The following is a 20,821-nucleotide window of genomic DNA, read 5'->3' as shown; positions in this document are numbered from 1 at the left end:
GTCACTTACCTTTGTAGCTTATTTGTGCTGAAAGATAAACAGATTTAGGTTATTAGAATCCTTGTTCCAATGCTTGTTATTTCGACATACCTAATGGATTCCTTCTCAATAGTTACGTGGATCTGCTTTGTTCTTTTCGTGTTCGAATTGGACCATTTTTACTGGAAAAATATAAATACAATGGATAAAAAATAAAATTCAGAAAAATAGCTTTTGTAAATTACCTTTTTAATAGAATTTATTTGTAATGATTTGGGCTCAACTGTTCAACGTGCATGTATGTTTGGGATAAACGATTAGTTTTGTTTATATTATAAGTTTGACATTCAACTGAGAAAAGTGTGCCACAATACAATTACTGATAGATATTTTTAAAAGCACATTTTATACTTGTCACAATTCGTCACTTTTGCACTTTTTTTCACTTAAAAATTAGAATTCAGATTGGTATCGTTCATTTCAAACAGAACCTGCGAAATAGTGCGGCTGGCCTCCACATTGTTCATGGCTACTCCGGCTAGATGAGGCTCGTAGGCTCGCAGGTTCCTGGAAGGGATGAAAAATTAGCAAGTATTTATAAAAGGAAGTTGACTAGCTTACCTTCTAGCAGTGTTGCTGTAGACGACCAGATTTCGTAGAATTAGCGCCGACGTAAGTCGAATACTTTTCGTGACCGGACCCTCGATATCATCCTGAAACAGAGTAAACCCTTCGTTTAGACCAGAGCTTGAACAACTCGAGCAGTTACACCCTACCTGAAACTCTTTGGCGTTAACCCAGTCGATGGCGTGACGCTTGATGGCATGCAGCGCGGCCGGTCCAACGGCCGACATGTGCCCGGGAAGTTGCGGACCCTGCGTTGTTGTTGTCGTAGTCGCCGCTGGCAGTGGCGCGGACTCCGAGGTCGTTGACGATGCCGACGAACCGGGCGGAGTTCCGGCCGGTTGGCGGACCAGCGTCACCGGGTAGGCTTGCTGGGGCTGTTGCGTTCCGGCGGTGGCGTTCGCCACCCGTCGCTGGACGGCGGACTTGAAGGACTGTGGATGGAAGAGGTTCGAGTTAGAAGGGGGAACACCGCTGCGAACGTGCTGTCCTACCTCGCTGGTGCAGTGCCGGTCGAAGATGTGTGTCATGAGCGAGAAGCGCTTCCGCGGGAGGTTATCGCACAGGTTCGGGCCCGGTCCCCACTGGCAGTAAATGTCCGAGCTGGATTCGAGGCTCTCGGGCGCGTGCACGGCACAGGCATGCTTGTACACCTCGTTGGCCGAGGCGAACTTCTTGCGCGGACAGCCGCGCCAGTCGCACACCCAGGGCCAGCTCGCGTCCACGTCTTCGTCGACGGCCTTGGCCGGATCCATCGCCGGGATCATCTGGATCGACGAGCTGCTGCTGGAGCTGGAGGTGGGAGCCACCGGCGTGTTTGTGGTGGGAGTTGCGCCGACGACGGTAGCGGTTGTAGAAGCTGAGGAAGATGGTTTAGTGGGAGTTGCTACGGGTTGTGGAGGGTTTGGCGCGACAGGGGTCGCAGAAGGCTCAGACGTTGAAGTTGTAGTGGTGTTAGTCGTAGAGGAGACAGGTGTTGAAGAAGTAGTTGGCGTGTTTGACGAGTTCGTGTTACCTTTCTGGGGTGCAGGTTCAACTGCCGGTTGGTTTGGTGGAGTCGGTTTAGCAATGATCGGCGGATTAGCGGCCGCCTTCTGCTGAACCACCTGAATCATTTGCTTTTGCGGAGTAGTACCGATGATCGTTTTAGTTGGCAGAGATCCTGCAGTCGGTTGAGCTACTGGGGCTGGCACGGTCTGCTTTGTAACCGTGATCGTTGAAGGTTGCTGCGCGGGTACGGTCTGTTTCGCCTGCATCGTCATAATTTGCTGTGGCTGAGATTGAGGGACTTGAATGAGCTTCTGTTGAATCACTTTTTGAACCATCTGGGGTTGTTGGACCGTTGCAGGCTGGATTATTTGTTGCGAAATGATTTGAGGCTGCATTTGCTGCTGCTGCTGCTGATGCGGCTGAGCTTGAATTACAATTTGTGAGGGTTGTGCTACGATCTGTTGTTGCTGCTGTGGAGGCTGTTGAATAATTTGAATCGTTTGGGAACCGCTCTGTTGAAGAAGGTGCTGAATCTGCTGACTTTGCTGCTGCTGCTGCTGCGGAGTTCCTCCCAGATGCTGAATGATCTGCGTTGCCGGTTGATTGGTTTTGATGATTTGCTGGGTTTGGCCGTCGATACTGATCGTATTTCCCTGTGAGTTCGTAGTAATGTAAATGGGTTTCTTCTCGATGGTCGGTCCCACGACGGTTGCTGTGCCAGATGGGTTCGTACCGGCGTGGCTGACAATTACCTGATGTTGAACTTGGCGCGGAACTTGCGTCATTATGATCTGCTGTCCTTGCTGATTCACAAACACCTTTTGCGGCGTCTGCTGCTGTGTTTGAACAATCTGTTGACCTTGGATGTGCGGACCAGCGTTAGGTTGCTGCTGAAGAATGATGATGGTTTTCTGCTGAGCGCCCGTTTGAGGATTCTGAGTCAGAAGCACAGTTTGCTGTAGCTGTGGCTGTGGTTGCGGTTGTTGAGCCACGACGTACGTCTGTCCTTGAGGGTTGGTAGCAAGAATGTACTGCGTTGGCTGTTGTTGGTTTCCAATGACCGTCGGTTGCATTACGGGAGCCGCCTTCTGAATTTGAATCGGACTTTGATTGTGCTGCATAATAATCGGCACCGTTTGATACCCCGTATCCGTTTTAATCGTAGCCGTAGTCTGTGTGGTCAACTGCTGCCCCGTCCCACCCGGTGACAACAACATTTGCTGCGGATTGTTCGGATTCATGATTATCTGACGCTGCATCGGCATTGGCACCGTAATCACCTGGGGCTGTGCTGGCGCCGGCTGAACTTTCACTTCTTCCTTAACAACCTTCATTTCAACATCCTCCAAATCCTCTCCCTCCAATATTGAACCGGCCAGCTCGGCGTACAAATCGGCAGCCTTCGGCGTTACCTTAACCTCCTCAACCCCAGTCATCAAGTCAATCTTCTTGTTCGGCGGTTCCAACCCATCGACGTCGCTCTTTCGCTTCACCGTAGTCTCCCCAATGGCAAACACCGGCGGATCGTTCGTCTTCTTGTCCAACAAATCGGCCAACAACTTGTTCGTAGTCAACGGCTTAATCACCGCCCCTCCACCGGGCTGACTCAACGGCGCCAGCGGGGGTGGCTGCAGCTCCTGGGGTTGTTGGGTCGCCGTGATGACCGTGTTCGTTGGGAGCGTGCCCGGTTTGATCGATATGGTCGAGTTGCCGACCTTTATGTTGGTGAGATTGTTCGGACTGTTGGACGTGACCACGACGGAGCTGTTGGGCAGCTGGGCGGCGGCAGCGTTGAGCTGTTTCTGCTTGAGAAGCTGCTGTCGTTGGGCGACCTGGTCGTGTTGAAGATAGTTATTAGTTAGGTGTTGAGACCTGTTAAAGTTAAAGTTGCCTCAAAGTTCACACAAACACACATTTTTGGAAGCGAGATAAAAGTATTGCGTTACAGAACACTATGAATTGATGTAGAACTACGTTTCGTCAGCGGTTTGTACTTCACCATATAATTTCAATGAGATAAATGATCATCTCTGGGACATCTTTGTGCTTAAGAGCTACCAAGTCTGTCCATGGTTGAGACGATTTGATACCAAATCAAAAGAGTTTTGGAACTGGTGACTAGTTCGAGGATGATCCACCAAGCCAACCTCCTGTGGCCGAATGGTTACGGGTTTCGCCTCATAAGCGGAAAGTCATGGGTCCTTCTCAGGGTGGCAGCCTTAGGTTTAAGTTCAGAGGTAGCAGCAACCGTATGAGTATAAAACGGTTGCTTCACGTGCTCTTCTAGCATGTGGATCAATCTTGGGATATTCCTTTGCGCCTCTTCCCAAAATACTTTCCTCGTGTCTTCGCATGTAAATAATGCCCAGCCGATCGGTATTGCACTGCAGTCCAGTCGCTTTGTCCAGATCAGAGCAAAGGGAACACCGCAAAAGTAGCACCGCAAAAAGACAATTGTCTTTTCAAGACCCCGCGCGGCAAATAATAGCTGCTGGGAAGAGCTTGAAAAATGACACGAAAAAATTGTCACCGCGGTTCTAGCGATACATAGCGCACAAGGCACAAGGAATGGAGTTTACAGCATCTGGATGGAACAGCACTTTTCCTCTCAATAGGAACTGTGTTATAGATCTGGAAATGCTTAATAACAGTAAAAATGGGTAACACGATACAATAGTCCTTGTAATCAGGATTCCGTGTCTTAATACTCAAACAGAAAAAAAAAATGATCCACCAAGATCGGTATCTCTAGAACCCTAGCAGCTGCCCTAAAAGAATCAGTACCGTCATCTGGGGCGAAACGGAATACATGGGGCGAATTGGGACAGCTGTTTTGGCCTTGTTACTGTAAAATATTTTGATATTTTTATTAGTTTCGGATGGAACAGACACAGAACATATGAAATAGTGTATCGTTTTCCAAATTTCAAGCTCTTAAGTGCTTTAAAAACTGCTGTCCCTATTCAGACTGTAGTCCCGATTCGCCCCAGATGACGGTATTATAATTCTGGAGCAACATTTGAAAGGGGCGGTACGACATTGCTCTTATGGTCTTTGATTACACGCGTTTAAATGGGACGAAAGGCCGTAAGAGCAATGTCGTACCGCCCCTTTCAAATGTTGCTCCAGAATTGATCCTGGACAAGATTACCCTGCACAGAACCTTTATGATAAGGCGCATCAACTTGATGTCACACCAGTGGTCGAAGATCACTTATTGGGAACCTTATTATCCAATATGCTTTGCATCCAGTCGGACAGAAAAACCAAGATATCGTAGATTTTGCTAATTTACTAAGCTGACTTACAACTATGCATTGTATTGTGCTTCTCTTCTCTATCCCATATTTTTGATCTCCTGATTCTAATTCGGATGCACATTCAAGATTCGTCAGGCGTTGCGTGTTGAACGAAAAGTCGACGCACTACCCGACGTAGTATTTTCGTTGAGGCCGCCTCCGATCATATCGTAATTTCTACTAAACTCTAGCAACAACAGATAAAATGATACCACTCAATGTAAAACTACATTGGTCACAATTTCAAAAAAAACTAGGTTTATATCGAAAGCGGTTAGTCCATTTGGGTCATGTCGTCCTTATAGTTGTCAGCACGTCATGTGTACTTGTAGAGGAGACTGTGCTGGAAGAAGGTACTACGTATGGCCATTAGGGTGCCCAGAATATGGGACTTTTTCTCAAAACTTCGCTCCACAAGCTGAGTATTGTTTCTTGAGCTATTTTAGGACTCTGGGACAAATATGAGCAAAATCGGTCAACATTTTCCCATTGATACTCGAAGGGTAAGTTTGTATGGAAAAAATCGAAAAAATGTATGGGAAATCCAATTTTCTTACGGTTTGGTCTGCACAGTTCGCTACTTCCATCCAAATGTCCCCAAAAGTGAGATTCTCATTGAAAATGTAATGCTCTACAACTTTGTAGAACATACCAAAGCTGTAAAACTTGATCCTGAAAAGTTATTAGCGATTTTAAAAAGTCATTTTTGTATGAAAAACATTTTTTTCACCAACTTTAGGCTCGGGTATCAATGGGTTAATCTCAACCAATTTTGCTCAAAATTTGCACAGATGCTTAAAATAACTCAATAAACCGTTTTTCGCTTGTGGAGCAGGGGGTCAATTTTTCTGGGCACCCTAATGGCCATATTACTTGAGGTGGCGAAGTCTATGAGACATAGGCCTGTCTCGTCTGCTATTGGGGGCTGAACCTTCAAATAACCGTTCTGAACTCCTCCTCCTGGACAACTTTTGCGTTTAAGTCGCCGATGGCAACCTTGACGTCGTGTTTCGGAAACTTCCTATACTCGCGATCAAGATGCTGGTAGAAATCGTCCTTGTCATCGTCGGGTCCATGTGCGGGCTGCTGCTTTTTTCATATTTGAAGAGCTCACCGGGATACCAACCTTTGCCGGCATTCTATGTTCGAATGAGTTCAGCTAAAGGAAATTGTTTTCATGCTAAGAGTCGATCCATATCTCCAGTCCGGTTGCCTTCTGCTGTCTTGAAACGTAGTCCTACATCAATGCAATAGATATCTGCTGACTCTTCAATTTCATGCAATTTATCTCGACTCATCATTTAAAATTTTCAAAACAAGGGTTAATCGTTGATTAGCAACACTTTTTAGCATTAGAAGATTAGAAGTCACACTGTCGCGCAAACAACACTCACACATACAAACACACTCTTCAAACTTATGGTTAAGCCTATCTACACATGACTCTTTTTTTTCGGGAGAGTTACCTGATGCACGTTAACATTCGATGCAATCAAACAGTTGCTAGTGGTAGATGGGTTGATGCTAGTGGTAGTAGACGACAAACTACTGCTAGTGGAGGACGTGACGACTACGAGATTGCCGCCAGTGCCGGACTCGGAACTCGGCATCGTCGTCGTCGTCGTTACCTTGTTCGCGAGTAAACTCTTGATCAGCGCCGACGGGTTCGTCGTGGTGGACGAGATCGTACCGGACTGGTTCATGATGGTGGTCGTGCCTGTGGTCTGCTGGGGTGGCTGCGGTGGCGCCACGATCGTCCCCAACGGCTGCGGCGAGATGGTCGTCTGGTTGACCACGATCACGTTCTTGGTTTCGCCGCTCTGGTTCGAGTTTAGCACTTGCTGCAGCAGCTGGGCCGGCGGGTTCTGCCGAAGAAAAAAAGAAAGGTTAACTATTTTGTTGAAAAATCAAGCGTTTACGCATAACAAAGCTAAACGAAGAAACTTAGAACAACTCAAATGCGACCAACACAAAACAAAGAGAAGAGTAGAGATTGCTCTTACGCAGACACTTTTCTGGTAGTTGACCACGTTTTTACCAGCCCCAACTTGAGTCACGATGATAGGCTTGGTGGCACCACCACCTGAAGATGAGCTGGGTTGGTGTTGTTGTTGTTGAGGTTGTAGGGGCTTGCTAGCTACGACGGTCGGAGTTGGTTTAGCGGCGAGGGTTGTTGCATGCTGTTGCTTTGGTTGGTTAGTAAGAACGGTCTTCTGGTGAGCGCCGGCTTGCTTGATTACGGATTGTGGCTTGGCCATAGGCGCCGACGCGGGGGTTGTCAGCTTTGGGGGTTGGTTAGTAGCGGTTGTTGAGGTTGAGATTTGGGATTTGCAAGTGTCTACTGGGGGCTGGTTAGATTTTTGTTCTCCGGCCTTGGGTGCGCTACTGTTAGCAGAAGTTTTCGGGGAGCTGTCTACAGTTGGAGGATGCTGCATGCAAATGGGTTAAAGTAGTGAATTTCATTAGTTAGTACTTATTAAAAGGGGAACAATCTAGGGGAGCAGGTGCCATAACAGCCAAAATAGGTGAAACCGTAAACCACCACAGGTGAGTTATGTTACTAACGAATAATTGCCTAAAATTAAAACTCGGAGCGTATGGTGATGTGTCCCCACGCTTCTTCCTCCCCTGTAGATTCAGAATTGTGTTGTTGTTTTAATACTCCGTGCTGAAACAATCCCACTTCAACGAATCATATCTGTGGAAAAATTACGCAGTAGGCCTGGCCGCTTTGATTGTTAGCTGAATGGGTAACATTTCGATGCCCGTGTGATCTCTTTTACTATTTAGATAGGAATCCCAGTAAGCTCAGTACAGAAGAGCGCACCGGCAATAAATACGTCGATTGCTGAAAGAATCAAGTTTTGCAACGAGTTCCAACAACATTTTTTGCAATTCCGAAATAGTAGTTTATGCAACAAGATTTTTTCAGCATGAGTCGTACATTTATCCAACGAGGTTCACCGATGGATGGTCCCTTTGCATTTATCTTGTTTAGTTTAGGTTTGTTTCTGATAGCATTTGGCTTATTCTACTAACTCATATTATTACCTTTTGCCTTTCTCGTCCTTTTTTCATATTTTAAAGTCACTTTTTATTTTTTTTTATTTGTTTGCTTGATTTTCACATTTTCTGCTAAAGAACAATACCATTGTTATTTAAATTGTTTTAAAATACGTAGAAGCATAGTCTGGGACATTAAAAAAAATATAGGAAATTTGTGTAATACATGTTCAAAACAATGGCAAAGTCATATAAAACAAATCAAACTTTCAACCCGAAATTTTCTAAAATTTTAATAGTTTATCTTTCAAATGCTTTTTACAGATCAAAAATTTGAAGAATAGTGGCTTCTCGCCGATTTTTTTTAGATCGAAGCCCGTCTAGAGGCGGGGATGAGTTGTAAAGGGTTAACTCGAAAACAATGCATTTTTTTTTAAATTCTTTTAGACTTTTTAAATATTTAAATTTTGATATTTTTTAAATTTAAAAAATTAAAATTTCTGAAATCCTGAATTTTTTGTTAATTTTTATGAAATATTTAAATGAGCATGAGCATGGTTAACTGCCAATGAGCTGCTACTTCTTTATTGACAGATCAGCAATGAATCAAAAATGATCAGTGGGAGCATACCATCGTTCACTGTTTAACCTCTGAAGATCCCTTTTTTATTAGTCAATACCGATGCCCTCCACAGAAGCCTGCAGTTCAAGAAAAGGGAGGAATGTCAGCACAAGGATGAAAATTTTGCTTCACGAAAGAGCAATTCCAGCTCAAATCAGGAATTTTTCTGGTACTTTTGTACCCGACCCTCTCCGATTTCAATTTTACTTTTTAGACATATTATCCTAGAATCTATGACATTTCCCCGAAACCCATATTACCGAAGGGACATTTCCCCGAATGCCACTTCCCCGAAAAGACACTTCCCCTAATAGTCATTTCCCCGAATTCCATTTACCCGAATTTCCCATTTCCCCTAATCGTCCACATCCCCGAATGCCATTTTCCCGAATGGGCCACAATCCCGAATGCCACTTACCCGATTAGTCATATCCCTGAATAGTCATTTCCCTGAATGCCATTTCCCCGAACGCGGTCAAGCGGAAATGCCCGGTGCCCAGGAGCGACCGCGTTCGGGGAAATAGCATTTTATAAGAAAAAAATTGATGGCAATTTTTATCACATCAAATTACATATAATATTTCTTGAAAGGTAAGTATTAGCTCTGAATGGCCAACTTTCTTTTTGGCTTCATTCAGAACAGACGTAGCATTTTAGAGGGGAAGGGGTGTTGAAAGGTTTGGTACTATTCATTCAAACACAATGAATATTGTTACAGACTTTTTTTAAATATTCTCAACACAAATATTGTTTTCTTATAGACATGATAATAATAATGCAATAGTAGTTTATGCAACAAGTTGCAAAAAGAAATAAAAATACGACGAGTGTTGAAAAAATCAAGTTTTGCAACAAGTTGCTTACAACATTTTTTGCAATTCCGAAAAATGCTTTTTAAATGAAATTTTATGTCAAACATTCATATGTTTACACAGAAAAAAATGATGGTAATATTCATCAGGAAATGGTGACAGATTTTGTGGCAATAAAAATGATTAATTTTACCCCAGGAAATGATGAATATTCATCTGTTTTTGATGAATATTCATCAGGTTCACATTTTAACACATTTTTTATGTAATATTACTCAAAAAAGAGGTAATATTCAACCTACCAAATTTTCAACATTCCAAAATTCAACTTTTTTTTCTGTGTAGTAAATTCACCGTTCATAACAAAAAAATATTGAATTAAGTTACTTTTCGATATTAGTGTTGAAAAGTTCAACTTTTCAGCACCCATTTCAGTGCTGAAAAGTAGAACTTTTCAGCACTGGTAATGAAAGTTATTAATTTTCCACTCTATTATTTTTTGTAGGGAACAGTAGGCCGTTTCGTTTCTCCAGAAGGACAGGAAAAGTTGACAGTTTTACAGCGGAATTGCAAAAAAGAAGATTTGTTATTTTTTATGATTCAAAAAACATACCGTGCGATTTTCGTAGTACAGAACCCCGTTTACACTGATCATTTTATTCACATTGCTGGTTTGGGATTTGGCGAAAAGTATAATCAACAAAAACTTTAAATAAAATTTGTACCAGCCTTATGTACCTATTTGTTCGATTTTTGGGTTTTTGAACAAAATTCGAAAAAAGACAAGTTTCCTTGCAAATTTCTCGAAAACAACATCTAATTATGCGGTTGAATACAAATGTTAATTGAACAAAAAAAAAATCTAGTACTGTCCAGACTCGATTATTCGAAGGCCTCGGAAAAATTTCCCTTCGTATAATCGAAAGTTCGGATAATCGAATCACGAAAAAAAAAATTTACGATGCCTAATTTTTTATTGTCGAGCTTAAGTATGACCCCAAAACTACGTTTTAGTGATTTAACACTTTTAAATCCAAGATGGCGGCCAATATGGCGGTGTTGAAATATTGAAAAAATGCATTTTATTATTTAATAGGCAATCAACTATTCAAATTTGACTTAATTATGGTTGCAGAACTCAAATTTGATTTTTAAAAGAAGGAAAAGAAAAAAATGTTCGTGATTCGATTATCCAAAGTCCCATACAAACCTTCGGATAATGGAGGCTTCGAATAATCGAGTCTGGACTGTAATTGAGTCCTAAAATTAAGCTTAAATTTGTGATATTATTGTTCACAACGATAAAGCTTATTTTTCTAAGTACAATGACCCTTTGAACGAAAAGCTCCTACTTGACAGCTCGTCCATAGTTGATCCATCAAAAAAATGTTGTCTTGTCAATAATTTTTTTTTGCATAAAATTGAAAAAAAAAAACGTTATCAGAAATGGTTTTTTACCGTTATTCATAAAAATTTACAAAGGGCTTTACTACCCAATTTACAATATTTGATCAACAGCATACCCGAAAAAGCTGTTTGTTCGGTAAAATTGAGAAAGAAAATAACTGTTATTCATGGAAAAAGGCTTTAGCGAAAATGATGATTAGGAGATATGAAATTCCGGAAAATTTAAATTTAAATAAACGGCAATTGGCGTAAGTGTCACTTCGGGGAAATGGCATTCGGAGAAATGGCCGATTAGGGTAAATGGCATTCGGGGATATAGCCGATTAGGGGAAATGATATTCGAGGATATGGCATTCGGGGATGTGGCTGATTAGGGGAAATGATATTCGGGGATGTGGCCAATTAGGGGAAATGGCATTCGGGGAAATGTCATTCGGGGAAATGAGCTAGACCCATTATCCTAGGCCTATATAAGCCATTTTTGTGTATATGGAGCCAGTTGCACGCGATAATGAAATTTGAGATGGGCGTAAGGGTTGTAAATATTTTTGTATTTTGCAATTTAAATATTGCTGTATCTCTTAGCCGTTACATCGTATTAAAAAGTGGTCAAAGACAAACTTGTAGGAAATTAGACGGGCTTTTTGAAAAAAATACACTGAAAGAAAAATACACGCCAATTCTATAAGATTTTTCATTTTTTAGTTTAAATGTTAAATTTGAAGGTGATGTCACGATTTTTTTTCGCTCATTTTTTTGTGAAAATAGCCTAAAATGTAACAAAAAGACTCACGAAAAATGCAGGATGGTATGTCTCTCGTAACAAAATACAAAAATCTTTAACTGAAACTGTTTTTTTTTAAGTGGTCTAAACATCAAAATTTAAAAAAAAACCGATAGTGGGAATCGATTCCCCAGACAATTTTACATAAAAGTCTCCATATTGACCATTTTCCTAAGTCCAATCCTTGTGAAAATACAGCGGTTTTAAAAATAAAAATGTTGAAAAAATAGTTTTTTTTTATGGTTTTTTGTCAATTTCTATATGACAGACTTGATTTTTAAGTCTCGTAAATATTTTTACCGGAAAGCTCGTCCAATTTCCCAAAAGTTTGTCTTTGACAGCTTTTTAATTTGACTCGTTTAAGAATTTACGTAAACTTATTTACTATCCTGGTTTCTACCACACTGAAAAATATATTCTATTTTCCAGGGCTGCGGAGTCGGGTCATATTTCCAGCGACTCCGACTCCGGCTTTCTAAGTTTAACCGACTCCGACTCCGACTCCGGCTCCGGCTTTCAACTCCAACCGACTCCGACTCCGACTCCAACTCCGGCCTGCCAACTCTAGCCGACTCCGACTCCGACTCCAGCTTTCAACAAATTGTTGGCTCCGACTCCGACTCCGACTCCAAATAATTTTAAATATTTCAAAAATTCGTTAATTATTATTTTCAAAACATTAATAAATAGGACTATTTAAATAGGTACTCTCAAAGTGTCGAATTTTTCTCAAGGAAAATAAGTTCGAATCACAAAACGGAAAAAAATTCTAGGTTACAAGTTGTATAGAGGAAATTCTCGTATGTTTGGCAGGTTAAGAACTCGCTCCTAACTCCATCCAATTTGCTGATTTTCACTATTTAAACAACTAATTTTGCAAAACTTTTGATAGAAACTTGCTTGCTCACTTCTTATTGAGCTGTTTATCACTCGATTTCAGTTGAAAACGCTTTTAATTAGCTTTAATTGAATGTTAATGCTCTGACCTGCCAACATTAGAGGCACGCTGGAATTAGGCGCTGTTCCCCTACGTTATTAAACCAGATACAGTTCAGACTCGATTATCCGAAGGCCTCGGAAAAATTTCACTTCGGATATTCTTATTCGGTCTTATTTTTAATTGTCGGGCTTAAGTATGACCCCTAAACTACGCTAAAGTGATTTAGAATTTTTAAATTCAAAATGGCATCAAAAATGGCGGTGATAACAAATTGAAAAAAAAATGCATATTGATATTTAATAGGCAATTTACTATTCAAATTTGACTAAAATGGGGTCACAGAACTCGAATGGAAGAACGAACATATTTTTTTTAAGAACGTGATTCGATTATCCCAATCCCATACAAATCGAACTTAGGATAATCGAGTCTGGACAGTATCAAAAATATTTCCAGTTTTTAGGGCATTTTTAGAAGAACAATTTTGAAAGTAAACTTGGACTTATTACCATAACCTCAAATTTACACTTATTTTATTAAAAGCTAATAAATTTAAATATTTAACTGTTATTTTTTTGTAATGAATCATTAAAAGTAACCTAGCCTTGATGATCGATTTAAATAACATATATATTTAATTTGCTCACTTTTAGGCTGACATTTATAAGAAGCACAGTGACAATCAAAGTCACCTTGTTTTTTAAATAACAATTTTAAACGAAACTATTTTTAAAGCTCCATTGATTTTTATTTAAGACGTAAATGGCCATCACGCCATAGCTGGAGAAGAATATTATTGCAAATCAGTTCACCTGAAAAAAATATTTTTGGTAAGGACGCTTAAGGGGTTCTTTTCAAATATCCGAGACCTAGAAACTATTGTACCCAGGGATTTTGGATTTATTTTAATTTTAAAATTTTCTATGTATAAGGAGGCGCGCGATACTTCTTGAATCTTCACCTAAAACGAAGCTTTATAAATGATCGTGCACCTCCATTAACATATATGAAAAAACATAAAATTGGAAAAAAATAAAACTCCACTGGTAAAATATTTTCTAGGTCACGGATATTTCAAAAGGACCTCCTAAGCTACCTTTCCAAAAAGATTTTGTTAGGTAAATTGGTTTGCAATGATTATCACCTTCCGTCATATTGGCTTGGGACATATACATTATGAGAAATTTATTACTGGTTGAATAGTATTAGAAAAATAAATTAAAATCCTATCATTGTATTTATACATTTTGTATTAAGTCTTTTTTGGTTCTAAAATCTTCAGATTTGTTCAACAATAATTTGCAACGATATCAAAATAGCTTGCCTAAGGATCGACACTTTGGTCAAATTTGAATTGAAAGGGTTCAGGCAAAGTCAAAACTTAATTGAATATTTCTGAGTACAAAACTAATATTGTCTATTATTTTTTAATGAATTTATTTTTTTATGATACTACAAACTTGGATTAGAGAGGATTAACAGGGTATCATATAGTGATCAAAGTGAAACAACACAATAAGAGCATTCCAATCACAATAAAAATGCTCAAAAAACATAATGGCATCTAATAAATTTCCGGAATAAAATTAAAAAAATATAACAAACTAGCCTTACCCGACAAACTTCGTTCTGCCTTTTTTCGTTTGTTGACGTTTTCAACTTTTTTGCTTATTCAGCCGCCTGTGATAGAAATTTGATTTTACGTTACTTTTCCCATACAATCTGCAGATTTTCCGGAATCGGTTCCAGAGTAGCCAAAGTTCTAATTTTTTGGCGTAAGAACCTTCCTTGGATTTATACGAACCCAACGCAACGAAGAGCTCCTCGATCCGCCGTTCCGTGTTGAGTTGATTCGCGTTCGAACAAAACCGTTGAAATTTTTTATATATATATATAGATGCAACTTAAAAAAACATAAAAATATAAGAAGTACTGTGAAACTTGCATTATAACAAATACTGAACAAGTAAAAAAAAACATATGTTAAATTTTAGATAACTCCGACTCCGACTCCGACTCCGGGTTATCAGAAATTTCCGGCTCCGACTCCGACTCCGACTCCAGCTCATAAAATTCAGCCGACTCCGGCTCCGACTCCGACTCCAGCTGTTCGCGTTTTGATGACTCCGACTCCGACTCCGACTCCAGGTCCCCAAAAGACCCGACTCCACCGACTCCGGCTCCGACTCCGACTCCGACTCCACAGCCCTGCTATTTTCAATTATGAGCAATGTAAATACGCATATATCTGTAAGCTTATGGGAAATTGGACGAGCTTTCCGGTAAAAATATTTACGAGACTAAAAAATCAAGTCTGTGCATTTTTCGTGAGTCTTTTTGTAACATTTTAGGCTATTTCCTCAAAATTTTGAACGAAAAAAAATCGTGACATCACCTTTAAATTTAACTTTTAAACTTAAAAATTTAAAAATCTCATGGAAGCGGCATGTATTTTTCTTTCAGTTTATTTTTATTTCAAAAAGCCCGTCCAATTTCTTACAAGTTTGTCTTTGACCACTTTTTGATACGATGCAACGGCTTTGAGTTACATTAATTTTTAAATTACAAAATACAAAAATATTAAAATTACCTACGCCCTTCTCAAATGTCATTTTCGAGTACAATTGGCTCCATATACACAAAAATGGCTTATAAAGGCCTAGGATAACATGTCTAAAAAGTACAATTGAAATCGGAGAGGGTCGGGTACAAAGCACCAGAAAAATTCCTGATTTGAGCTGGAATTGCTCTATAGACTCGAAGATCCTAAAAAGTCAGCGTGTCTTTCGATTAACAATTATACAGACGCCGTGCCTTCCGATAAACGATTATATAAGAAGGGCTTTAAAAATCACAAAAAATTCATAAAAAATAACAAAATCACAAAGAAACACAAATTACTCAACAAAAATGACGTTCAAGACACAAATAATTCTGTATTCTTCGCCGCCCGCAATCGACTGAAGCAGGAAACACAATTAACCCTCAATTTTTTGAAACACAATAACCATGACCTTTCCGCCTTCCGATCAACGATGAAAAAGGAAGGATTGATATTATCATTGCTAGCAAGAAAAAAGGGCTCCTTAAAACACGATCGATTCTGTCAAGCAACCACGTTGCCCCACCGCCCGCAATCGACTTTCACACAAAACACGACAAAAATTAATTTTCACCCTAGATAGTTATTTTACGACCGCACGCTCCCGTTGCACTCTGTTTTAATTTTCATGAAATTTTTAAATGTTTTGAAACTAAAAAAAATATATCTTTTTATGGGACCATCCATAACCAGAAAATGGCAGCAAATGTGAGTTTCTCTGTTTATTTCAATACACTTCTTTTGAAAACACTAATTCTTTCTTCGGGAGAGTTGCTCGGGACATCCAGGGCTATACTGCTACGGTATTAGTTTCATAAAAATTATTAAACATGAATTCCTAAAGTCAAAAATGTGAAAATGCAAGTATCCCCATGGTAATTTCCATACAAATTTCAATACGCTTTGCGACAATCGTGGACTTAACCCATCGCTCCCAAATTTTGGGATGTTATTTGGGACCCTATAAGGTATCCAAAAAATGTGTTGCTGATTAGATTTTTATCATTTATCATTTTCCCTTATACAGAGAAACCTCTTTTTACGCGGTGGCGTTACGCTTTTTATTTCGTCGAGCTTCAAAAAGCGTTTTGTAGATCTGAAAAAAAACCTACAATGTGCATTTCAAAGATTGCAAAAATGTTGAGTCGTTCCAGAGAAATCGACAAATTAGAAAAACGTAACGCACCGCGTAAAAAGAGGTTTCTTTGTAACTTCTTTCCACCCTAGTACTCCAGACCTCAGCTTAGGTTAATTACTGGCACTGATGTTTTTGCCAAAATAATCCAATAAATGAAATGAAATATATTGCACTTACCACCACCTTTTGCGACGGTACTCCTCCCGCCGTCGCCACCGCCGGTTTCGCCTTCAACCTAATCCCTTCGTAGTAAAAGCTGACCGTCTCTCCTCCCCCCTCCGCTTGACTCTTAACCTGCGTCGGTCCCACCGTCCCTCCAAACACGGTGCGCACGCAGCGCGGCAGGTGCACCTGCGGGACAACGGCTTTGCGGCCAATTTTGGCGTTCGCCGCCAGATACAGCTTGTACAGTTCGGCCTGCTCGATGCGGTTCGCCAGCGAGGGGGTCGGTTCGAAGGTGGCGCGGAGCCACGCCAGGGCAAACTGTTCGTTCTCCTGGGACTGCTGCTGGAGGGCGTGCTTGGCCGCTACGGTTGTGGGTTGGGTGGTTGATGGAGGTGCGGGGGCGGTTGGGGTTGATGGGGGTTTGGGGATGACGTTGACTGGGATTTGAGGCGATTGGGAAGTGGCTGGGCGGGTTGCGCTGGTTACTTGGACGGGGGTTGGTGCGGTTGAGATGGGTGGGGTTGCGGATTTTGGGGAAGGGGGTAGTCCTGGGAGGGCGGGGATGTTTGGAAGGGGTATCGGCGGTTGCTCCTTGTTTTGGACCGTGAGTTGGGCCATGCTCGGTGCTTGCGGTGGTGGGACAGGGCCGGTGCTGTGGTAATGGTTTCCTGGATAGGTTCCGGCGAGGTTGCCGGGGATGGTTTCGACGACTCGCATGAGGATGCACGCGTCCGGGCCGTAACTTTGCGCTTCGACGGTGACGAGGGAAACGAGCGTGTCGATGATTCCGGTGACGTGCATGATAGAGTTGCACGGCTTTTCGCCCATCGAGGTTAGCGAGTAGATGCATTCCAGGGTGTAGAGCAGAAGCATGATGTCGCTCAGCGAAAGATATCGGCAGATTTGGTCGTAAATTTCCTGATTTAGGCAGCGGTTCAGGTTGTCTTCGTTGCTTTCTTTTTGGGCAATTTTGCTGAGCACTTCCAGACAGCTGATGATGACGCCACGATCGTCTCCTTCCAGTCCTTCCCAAAGCGTGGACAGCAGACTACGCGTTATCTCGTCCGTCTGAGGATCGTTGATGTCGATTTCGACGGAAACGTTGCCCAACATGTCGAGACCCATGTGGTGAAGATTGCCCCACCGGGAGTTGGACAGCATGATCAAGAATCGAAGGAATGGCCTGTGTTTTCCAAGCACCAGGATGTTTTCATCGTTGAAACTTAAGTTCCGGAATATTGAAGCGATTTGAAGTATCCGTTGGCCGATGTAATCATTAGTGCCCAGTCCAGAACCCAAGCTTAGAAAAGACCTAAGCGTTCCCATCTCAAGCTGACCACAGTCCTCGTCTTTGTCAAGATCTTCCCCGTAGATATTCTTGATCAGGTTTGTCGGATCCCGTTCCAACTTCTGGAAGTAATCCGAATACGAAAGCTCCAGAACCTGCGGCTTTTCGTACAGACAGTCCTTCCAAAAGCGGTGCAAGCTATTCTTCCGGATGTTTGCGTAATACTCGTCAAACATATCCCGCAGCGAGAAATGGTTGAAAACTCCGGCGTGCGCCAGCAGAACCGTAATAAGCTTCGGACATCGATCCACCTTCAGCGTGTGCTTGCTCTCGTTGGACATCAGCGTGCACACGTTGATCGAGAAGTCCTGCTCGTTTGGCAGCGGCGACAACAGCGACAGAATCAGCTTGTCGTACTCCGAATGCTTGTACAACTCGCAGGACATCCCCAACTGTCCCCGCATCACTTCCGGCACGTAATGCTGCTGATGGTTGTAAACCGCCGGCACCGAGTGCAACATCCGCGCTGACCACCGCCGATTGTGCCGCTTCTCGTCATCCTCTTCCTCCGTCGGATCCTTCTCCTCACCATGAAAATTGACTTTTTCGTACTTATCCAAAAACCGGATATAGATCTGCTTCAGCGCGATCTCGTTGTTCACGCAACGCTTCGGCAGCGCCATCTCCTCAATTATCTCATCCCAATCTTCGCGGGAATTCACCTTTAACCACCCACCCCGAGCCACTACCACCGAATACAGCCGGTGCAAATCCACGTCCCGACCTCCGATTTTCGGCAGCCGCATAAAAGGCGTCCTAAAAAAATAACAAACAAAAATTCAATCACAAGCCCCACAAAACACCCAGCAAGCTTCCATCTTACCCATTCCGGTCGTGAAACAGCTGCAGGTCCTGCAGGAAGCTGGCCTTGTCCTTTTCAAAAACCAGCTTTCCCCTAACACCCCGACCTCGTCCCGCACCCGCACCTGCCTCCTTCGACGGCGTTCCGCTGCTGCTGTTTTGGCTCACAAAGGCGTCCCCGTCCGAGTCCTGGCTGCGGCCGCGTTCGGCTTTGATTCGCGTCGCGGACTCACTACCGTCGGCGGTCATTTTGAGGGGAACAACCCGCGGGAATTATACGAAAATTGAACACTTTTTTTCGGTTCTTCACTGAAATCAAGCGAGCGTCGATTGCGGGTTTGCTTTCTTTTGGACTCTTTTTGACATCGGCGAAAGGCGGCGGCGGCGGCGGTTCGCGGAGTTGTTGACAGTGAGTGCCGTGTTGCCAGACGTGAGAAAAAGTTTGAGTGGTGTGGGGGTGCAGTCAGAAATTACGTGATAGGATGGCATCGTACAGTAGAAGCATTTTAAAAATGAAACTCAAATTTCTACAATTGGGTACTAAAGCCCTATGTCAATTTTTATGTACAACGGTAAAAAACACGTTTAAAAACCATTTCTGATCACTTTATTTCATTTTAATGCAAAAAATAAAATTTGACGAGACAACATTTTTTCGATGGATCAACTATGGTCCCCTTGGAACGAGCTGTCAAGTAGGAGCTTTTCTGTCAAGAAGGACCGCGAGGTTAATTTTTCAAAATCGATTTAAAAATCCATTTTAAACTTATTGTGGTCGTACACAGGGTCGTTGTACTCAGAAAAATAAGCTTTATCGCTGTAAAAAGTGGGTCTCGTGGCGCAGGGGTAGCGGCTTCGGCTGCCGATCCCGATGATGCTATGAGACGCGGGTTCGATTCCCGCCTTATCCACTGAGCTTCTATCGGATGGTGAAGTAAAACGTCGGTCCCGGTTTCTCCTGTCTCGTCAGAGGCGCTGGAGCAGAAATCCCACGTTAGAGGAAGGCCATGCCCCGGGGGGCGTAGTGCCAATAGTTTCGTTTTTTTTTTTCGCTGTAAAAAATAATATCAGCAATCTAAGCTTCATTTTAGGACCCAATTCTAGACCCAATTTCTAGCAAAATTTACTCAGTTTTAAGTACGGTATGCTGATCGGAAGGAACGCGGTCAAGAAATGTTGCGTGTTCTTTTCGTGGAAATTAGGAAATTATGAAATAAGGAAAAAAGGAAATTAAGGAATTAGGAAATTAAGAAATTAGGAAATTAGGATATGTAAGGAAATTAGGATGTTAGGAAGTTAGGAAATGAGGAAATTAGGAAATTTGGAAATTAGGAAATTAAAAAATTAGGAAAAAAGGAAATTTTGAAATTAGGAAACTGGGAAATTAGGCAGTTAGGAAATTAAATTAGGAAATTAGGATATTAGGAAGTGAGGAAGTTAGGAAGTTAGAAAATTGGGAAATTAGGATATCAGCAAACTAGGAAATTAGGAAGTTAAGAAGTTAGGAAATTAGGAAGTTATGAAATTAGGAAATTTGGAAATTATGAAATCAGGAAATTAGGAAGTTATGAAATTAAGAAACTAGGCAATTAGGAGTTTAGGAATTAAGGAATTAGGAAATTCGGAAATTAGGAAATTAGGATACTCGGAAACTAGGAAATTATGAAATTAGGAAGCCAGGAAATTTGGAAATTATAAAATAAGGCTGGTACCTAGACCGTGTTAAACTCCGTTTTGCGCAAACTTTTTTGAAAATGATGTTGTGATGATGTTTATGAGATGTCAAATTTAACCGAGATTAATAATACACGGTGGGAACGCTAGCTCAACTATTCATCGATCTATTGACGAAAATATCAAAACCGCCGTCAATAGATTAACGAATAATAAAACCATCGACTCTGTCCAACCCCTAGGTTCATAGATATTTGTATCGTTATTGTCAAGTTTAATTTCATTCTGATTTACTTCATTTTGGTCCCGCGAGTGTGGATCAATCGGACAGCGCAAGGGACTCGTAATCCAGAGTACTGGTTGGTACTAGCAATAAATAGTTAGTGACACGATGGCCGACATCTATAAAGACAACTTCTTTTTTTTTACTCCATTTCGACCAAAAACTAAATCTATCCTTTTAATTTCAATATTCTGCATTTTGAGATTCAGCGGGAATTTTAAATATTATTATACCCAATACAAAATTATTAAAACGTTTTTAATTATCAGTCGCAATCAAAAAGGAAAATTACCATTCTTTGATTTTTTCATCAAAACTTATTACAAACAAGCACCGCGCGAAGAAACGTC

At 41.6% G+C, this 20,821-nt stretch overlaps 1 protein-coding gene across 2 annotated transcripts; it reads right to left on the bottom strand.

Moving 5' to 3' along the window:
• Positions 1-220: 220 nt before the first annotated feature.
• LOC120429715 (AT-rich interactive domain-containing protein 2) lies at positions 221-18,894 on the bottom strand. 2 transcript variants are annotated; one of them, XM_052711265.1, is made up of 8 exons: positions 18,537-18,894; positions 16,378-18,469; positions 6,359-6,757; positions 1,619-3,425; positions 1,098-1,462; positions 756-1,037; positions 601-692; positions 295-546 (listed from the first exon to the last, which is right to left on the bottom strand). In XM_052711265.1, exons 1-8 carry the CDS (start codon positions 18,761-18,763, stop codon positions 426-428), a joined length of 5,385 nt encoding a protein of 1,794 aa, XP_052567225.1. In that variant the 5' UTR covers positions 18,764-18,894; the 3' UTR covers positions 295-425. The 2 variants fall into 2 exon arrangements, with proteins under 2 accessions (XP_039450691.1, XP_052567225.1); XM_039594757.2 differs by having other exon boundaries at positions 221-546; positions 1,098-3,425.
• Between the last annotated feature and the right edge of the window lie 1,927 nt (positions 18,895-20,821).

Source organism: Culex pipiens, chromosome 3 (genome assembly GCF_016801865.2).
Source record: "Culex pipiens pallens isolate TS chromosome 3, TS_CPP_V2, whole genome shotgun sequence".
Classification (NCBI taxonomy): domain Eukaryota; kingdom Metazoa; phylum Arthropoda; class Insecta; order Diptera; family Culicidae; genus Culex; species Culex pipiens.
Note: the sequence above shows the minus strand (reverse complement) of the source record. Positions and strands in the feature narration are given on the sequence as shown.

Excerpts from the sequence above, each read along its gene's own strand:
- LOC120429715 (XM_039594757.2), bottom strand. The coding sequence starts at position 18,763 with ATGACCGCCGACGGTAGTGAGTCCGCGACGCGAATCAAAGCCGAACGC. Across the intron at positions 3,426-6,358 it reads CGAATGTTAACGTGCATCAG|GTCGCCCAACGACAGCAGCT; the intron begins GTAACTCTCCCG and ends CAACACGACCAG. Across the intron at positions 1,038-1,097 it reads ACCGGCACTGCACCAGCGAG|TCCTTCAAGTCCGCCGTCCA; the intron begins GTAGGACAGCAC and ends TTCCATCCACAG.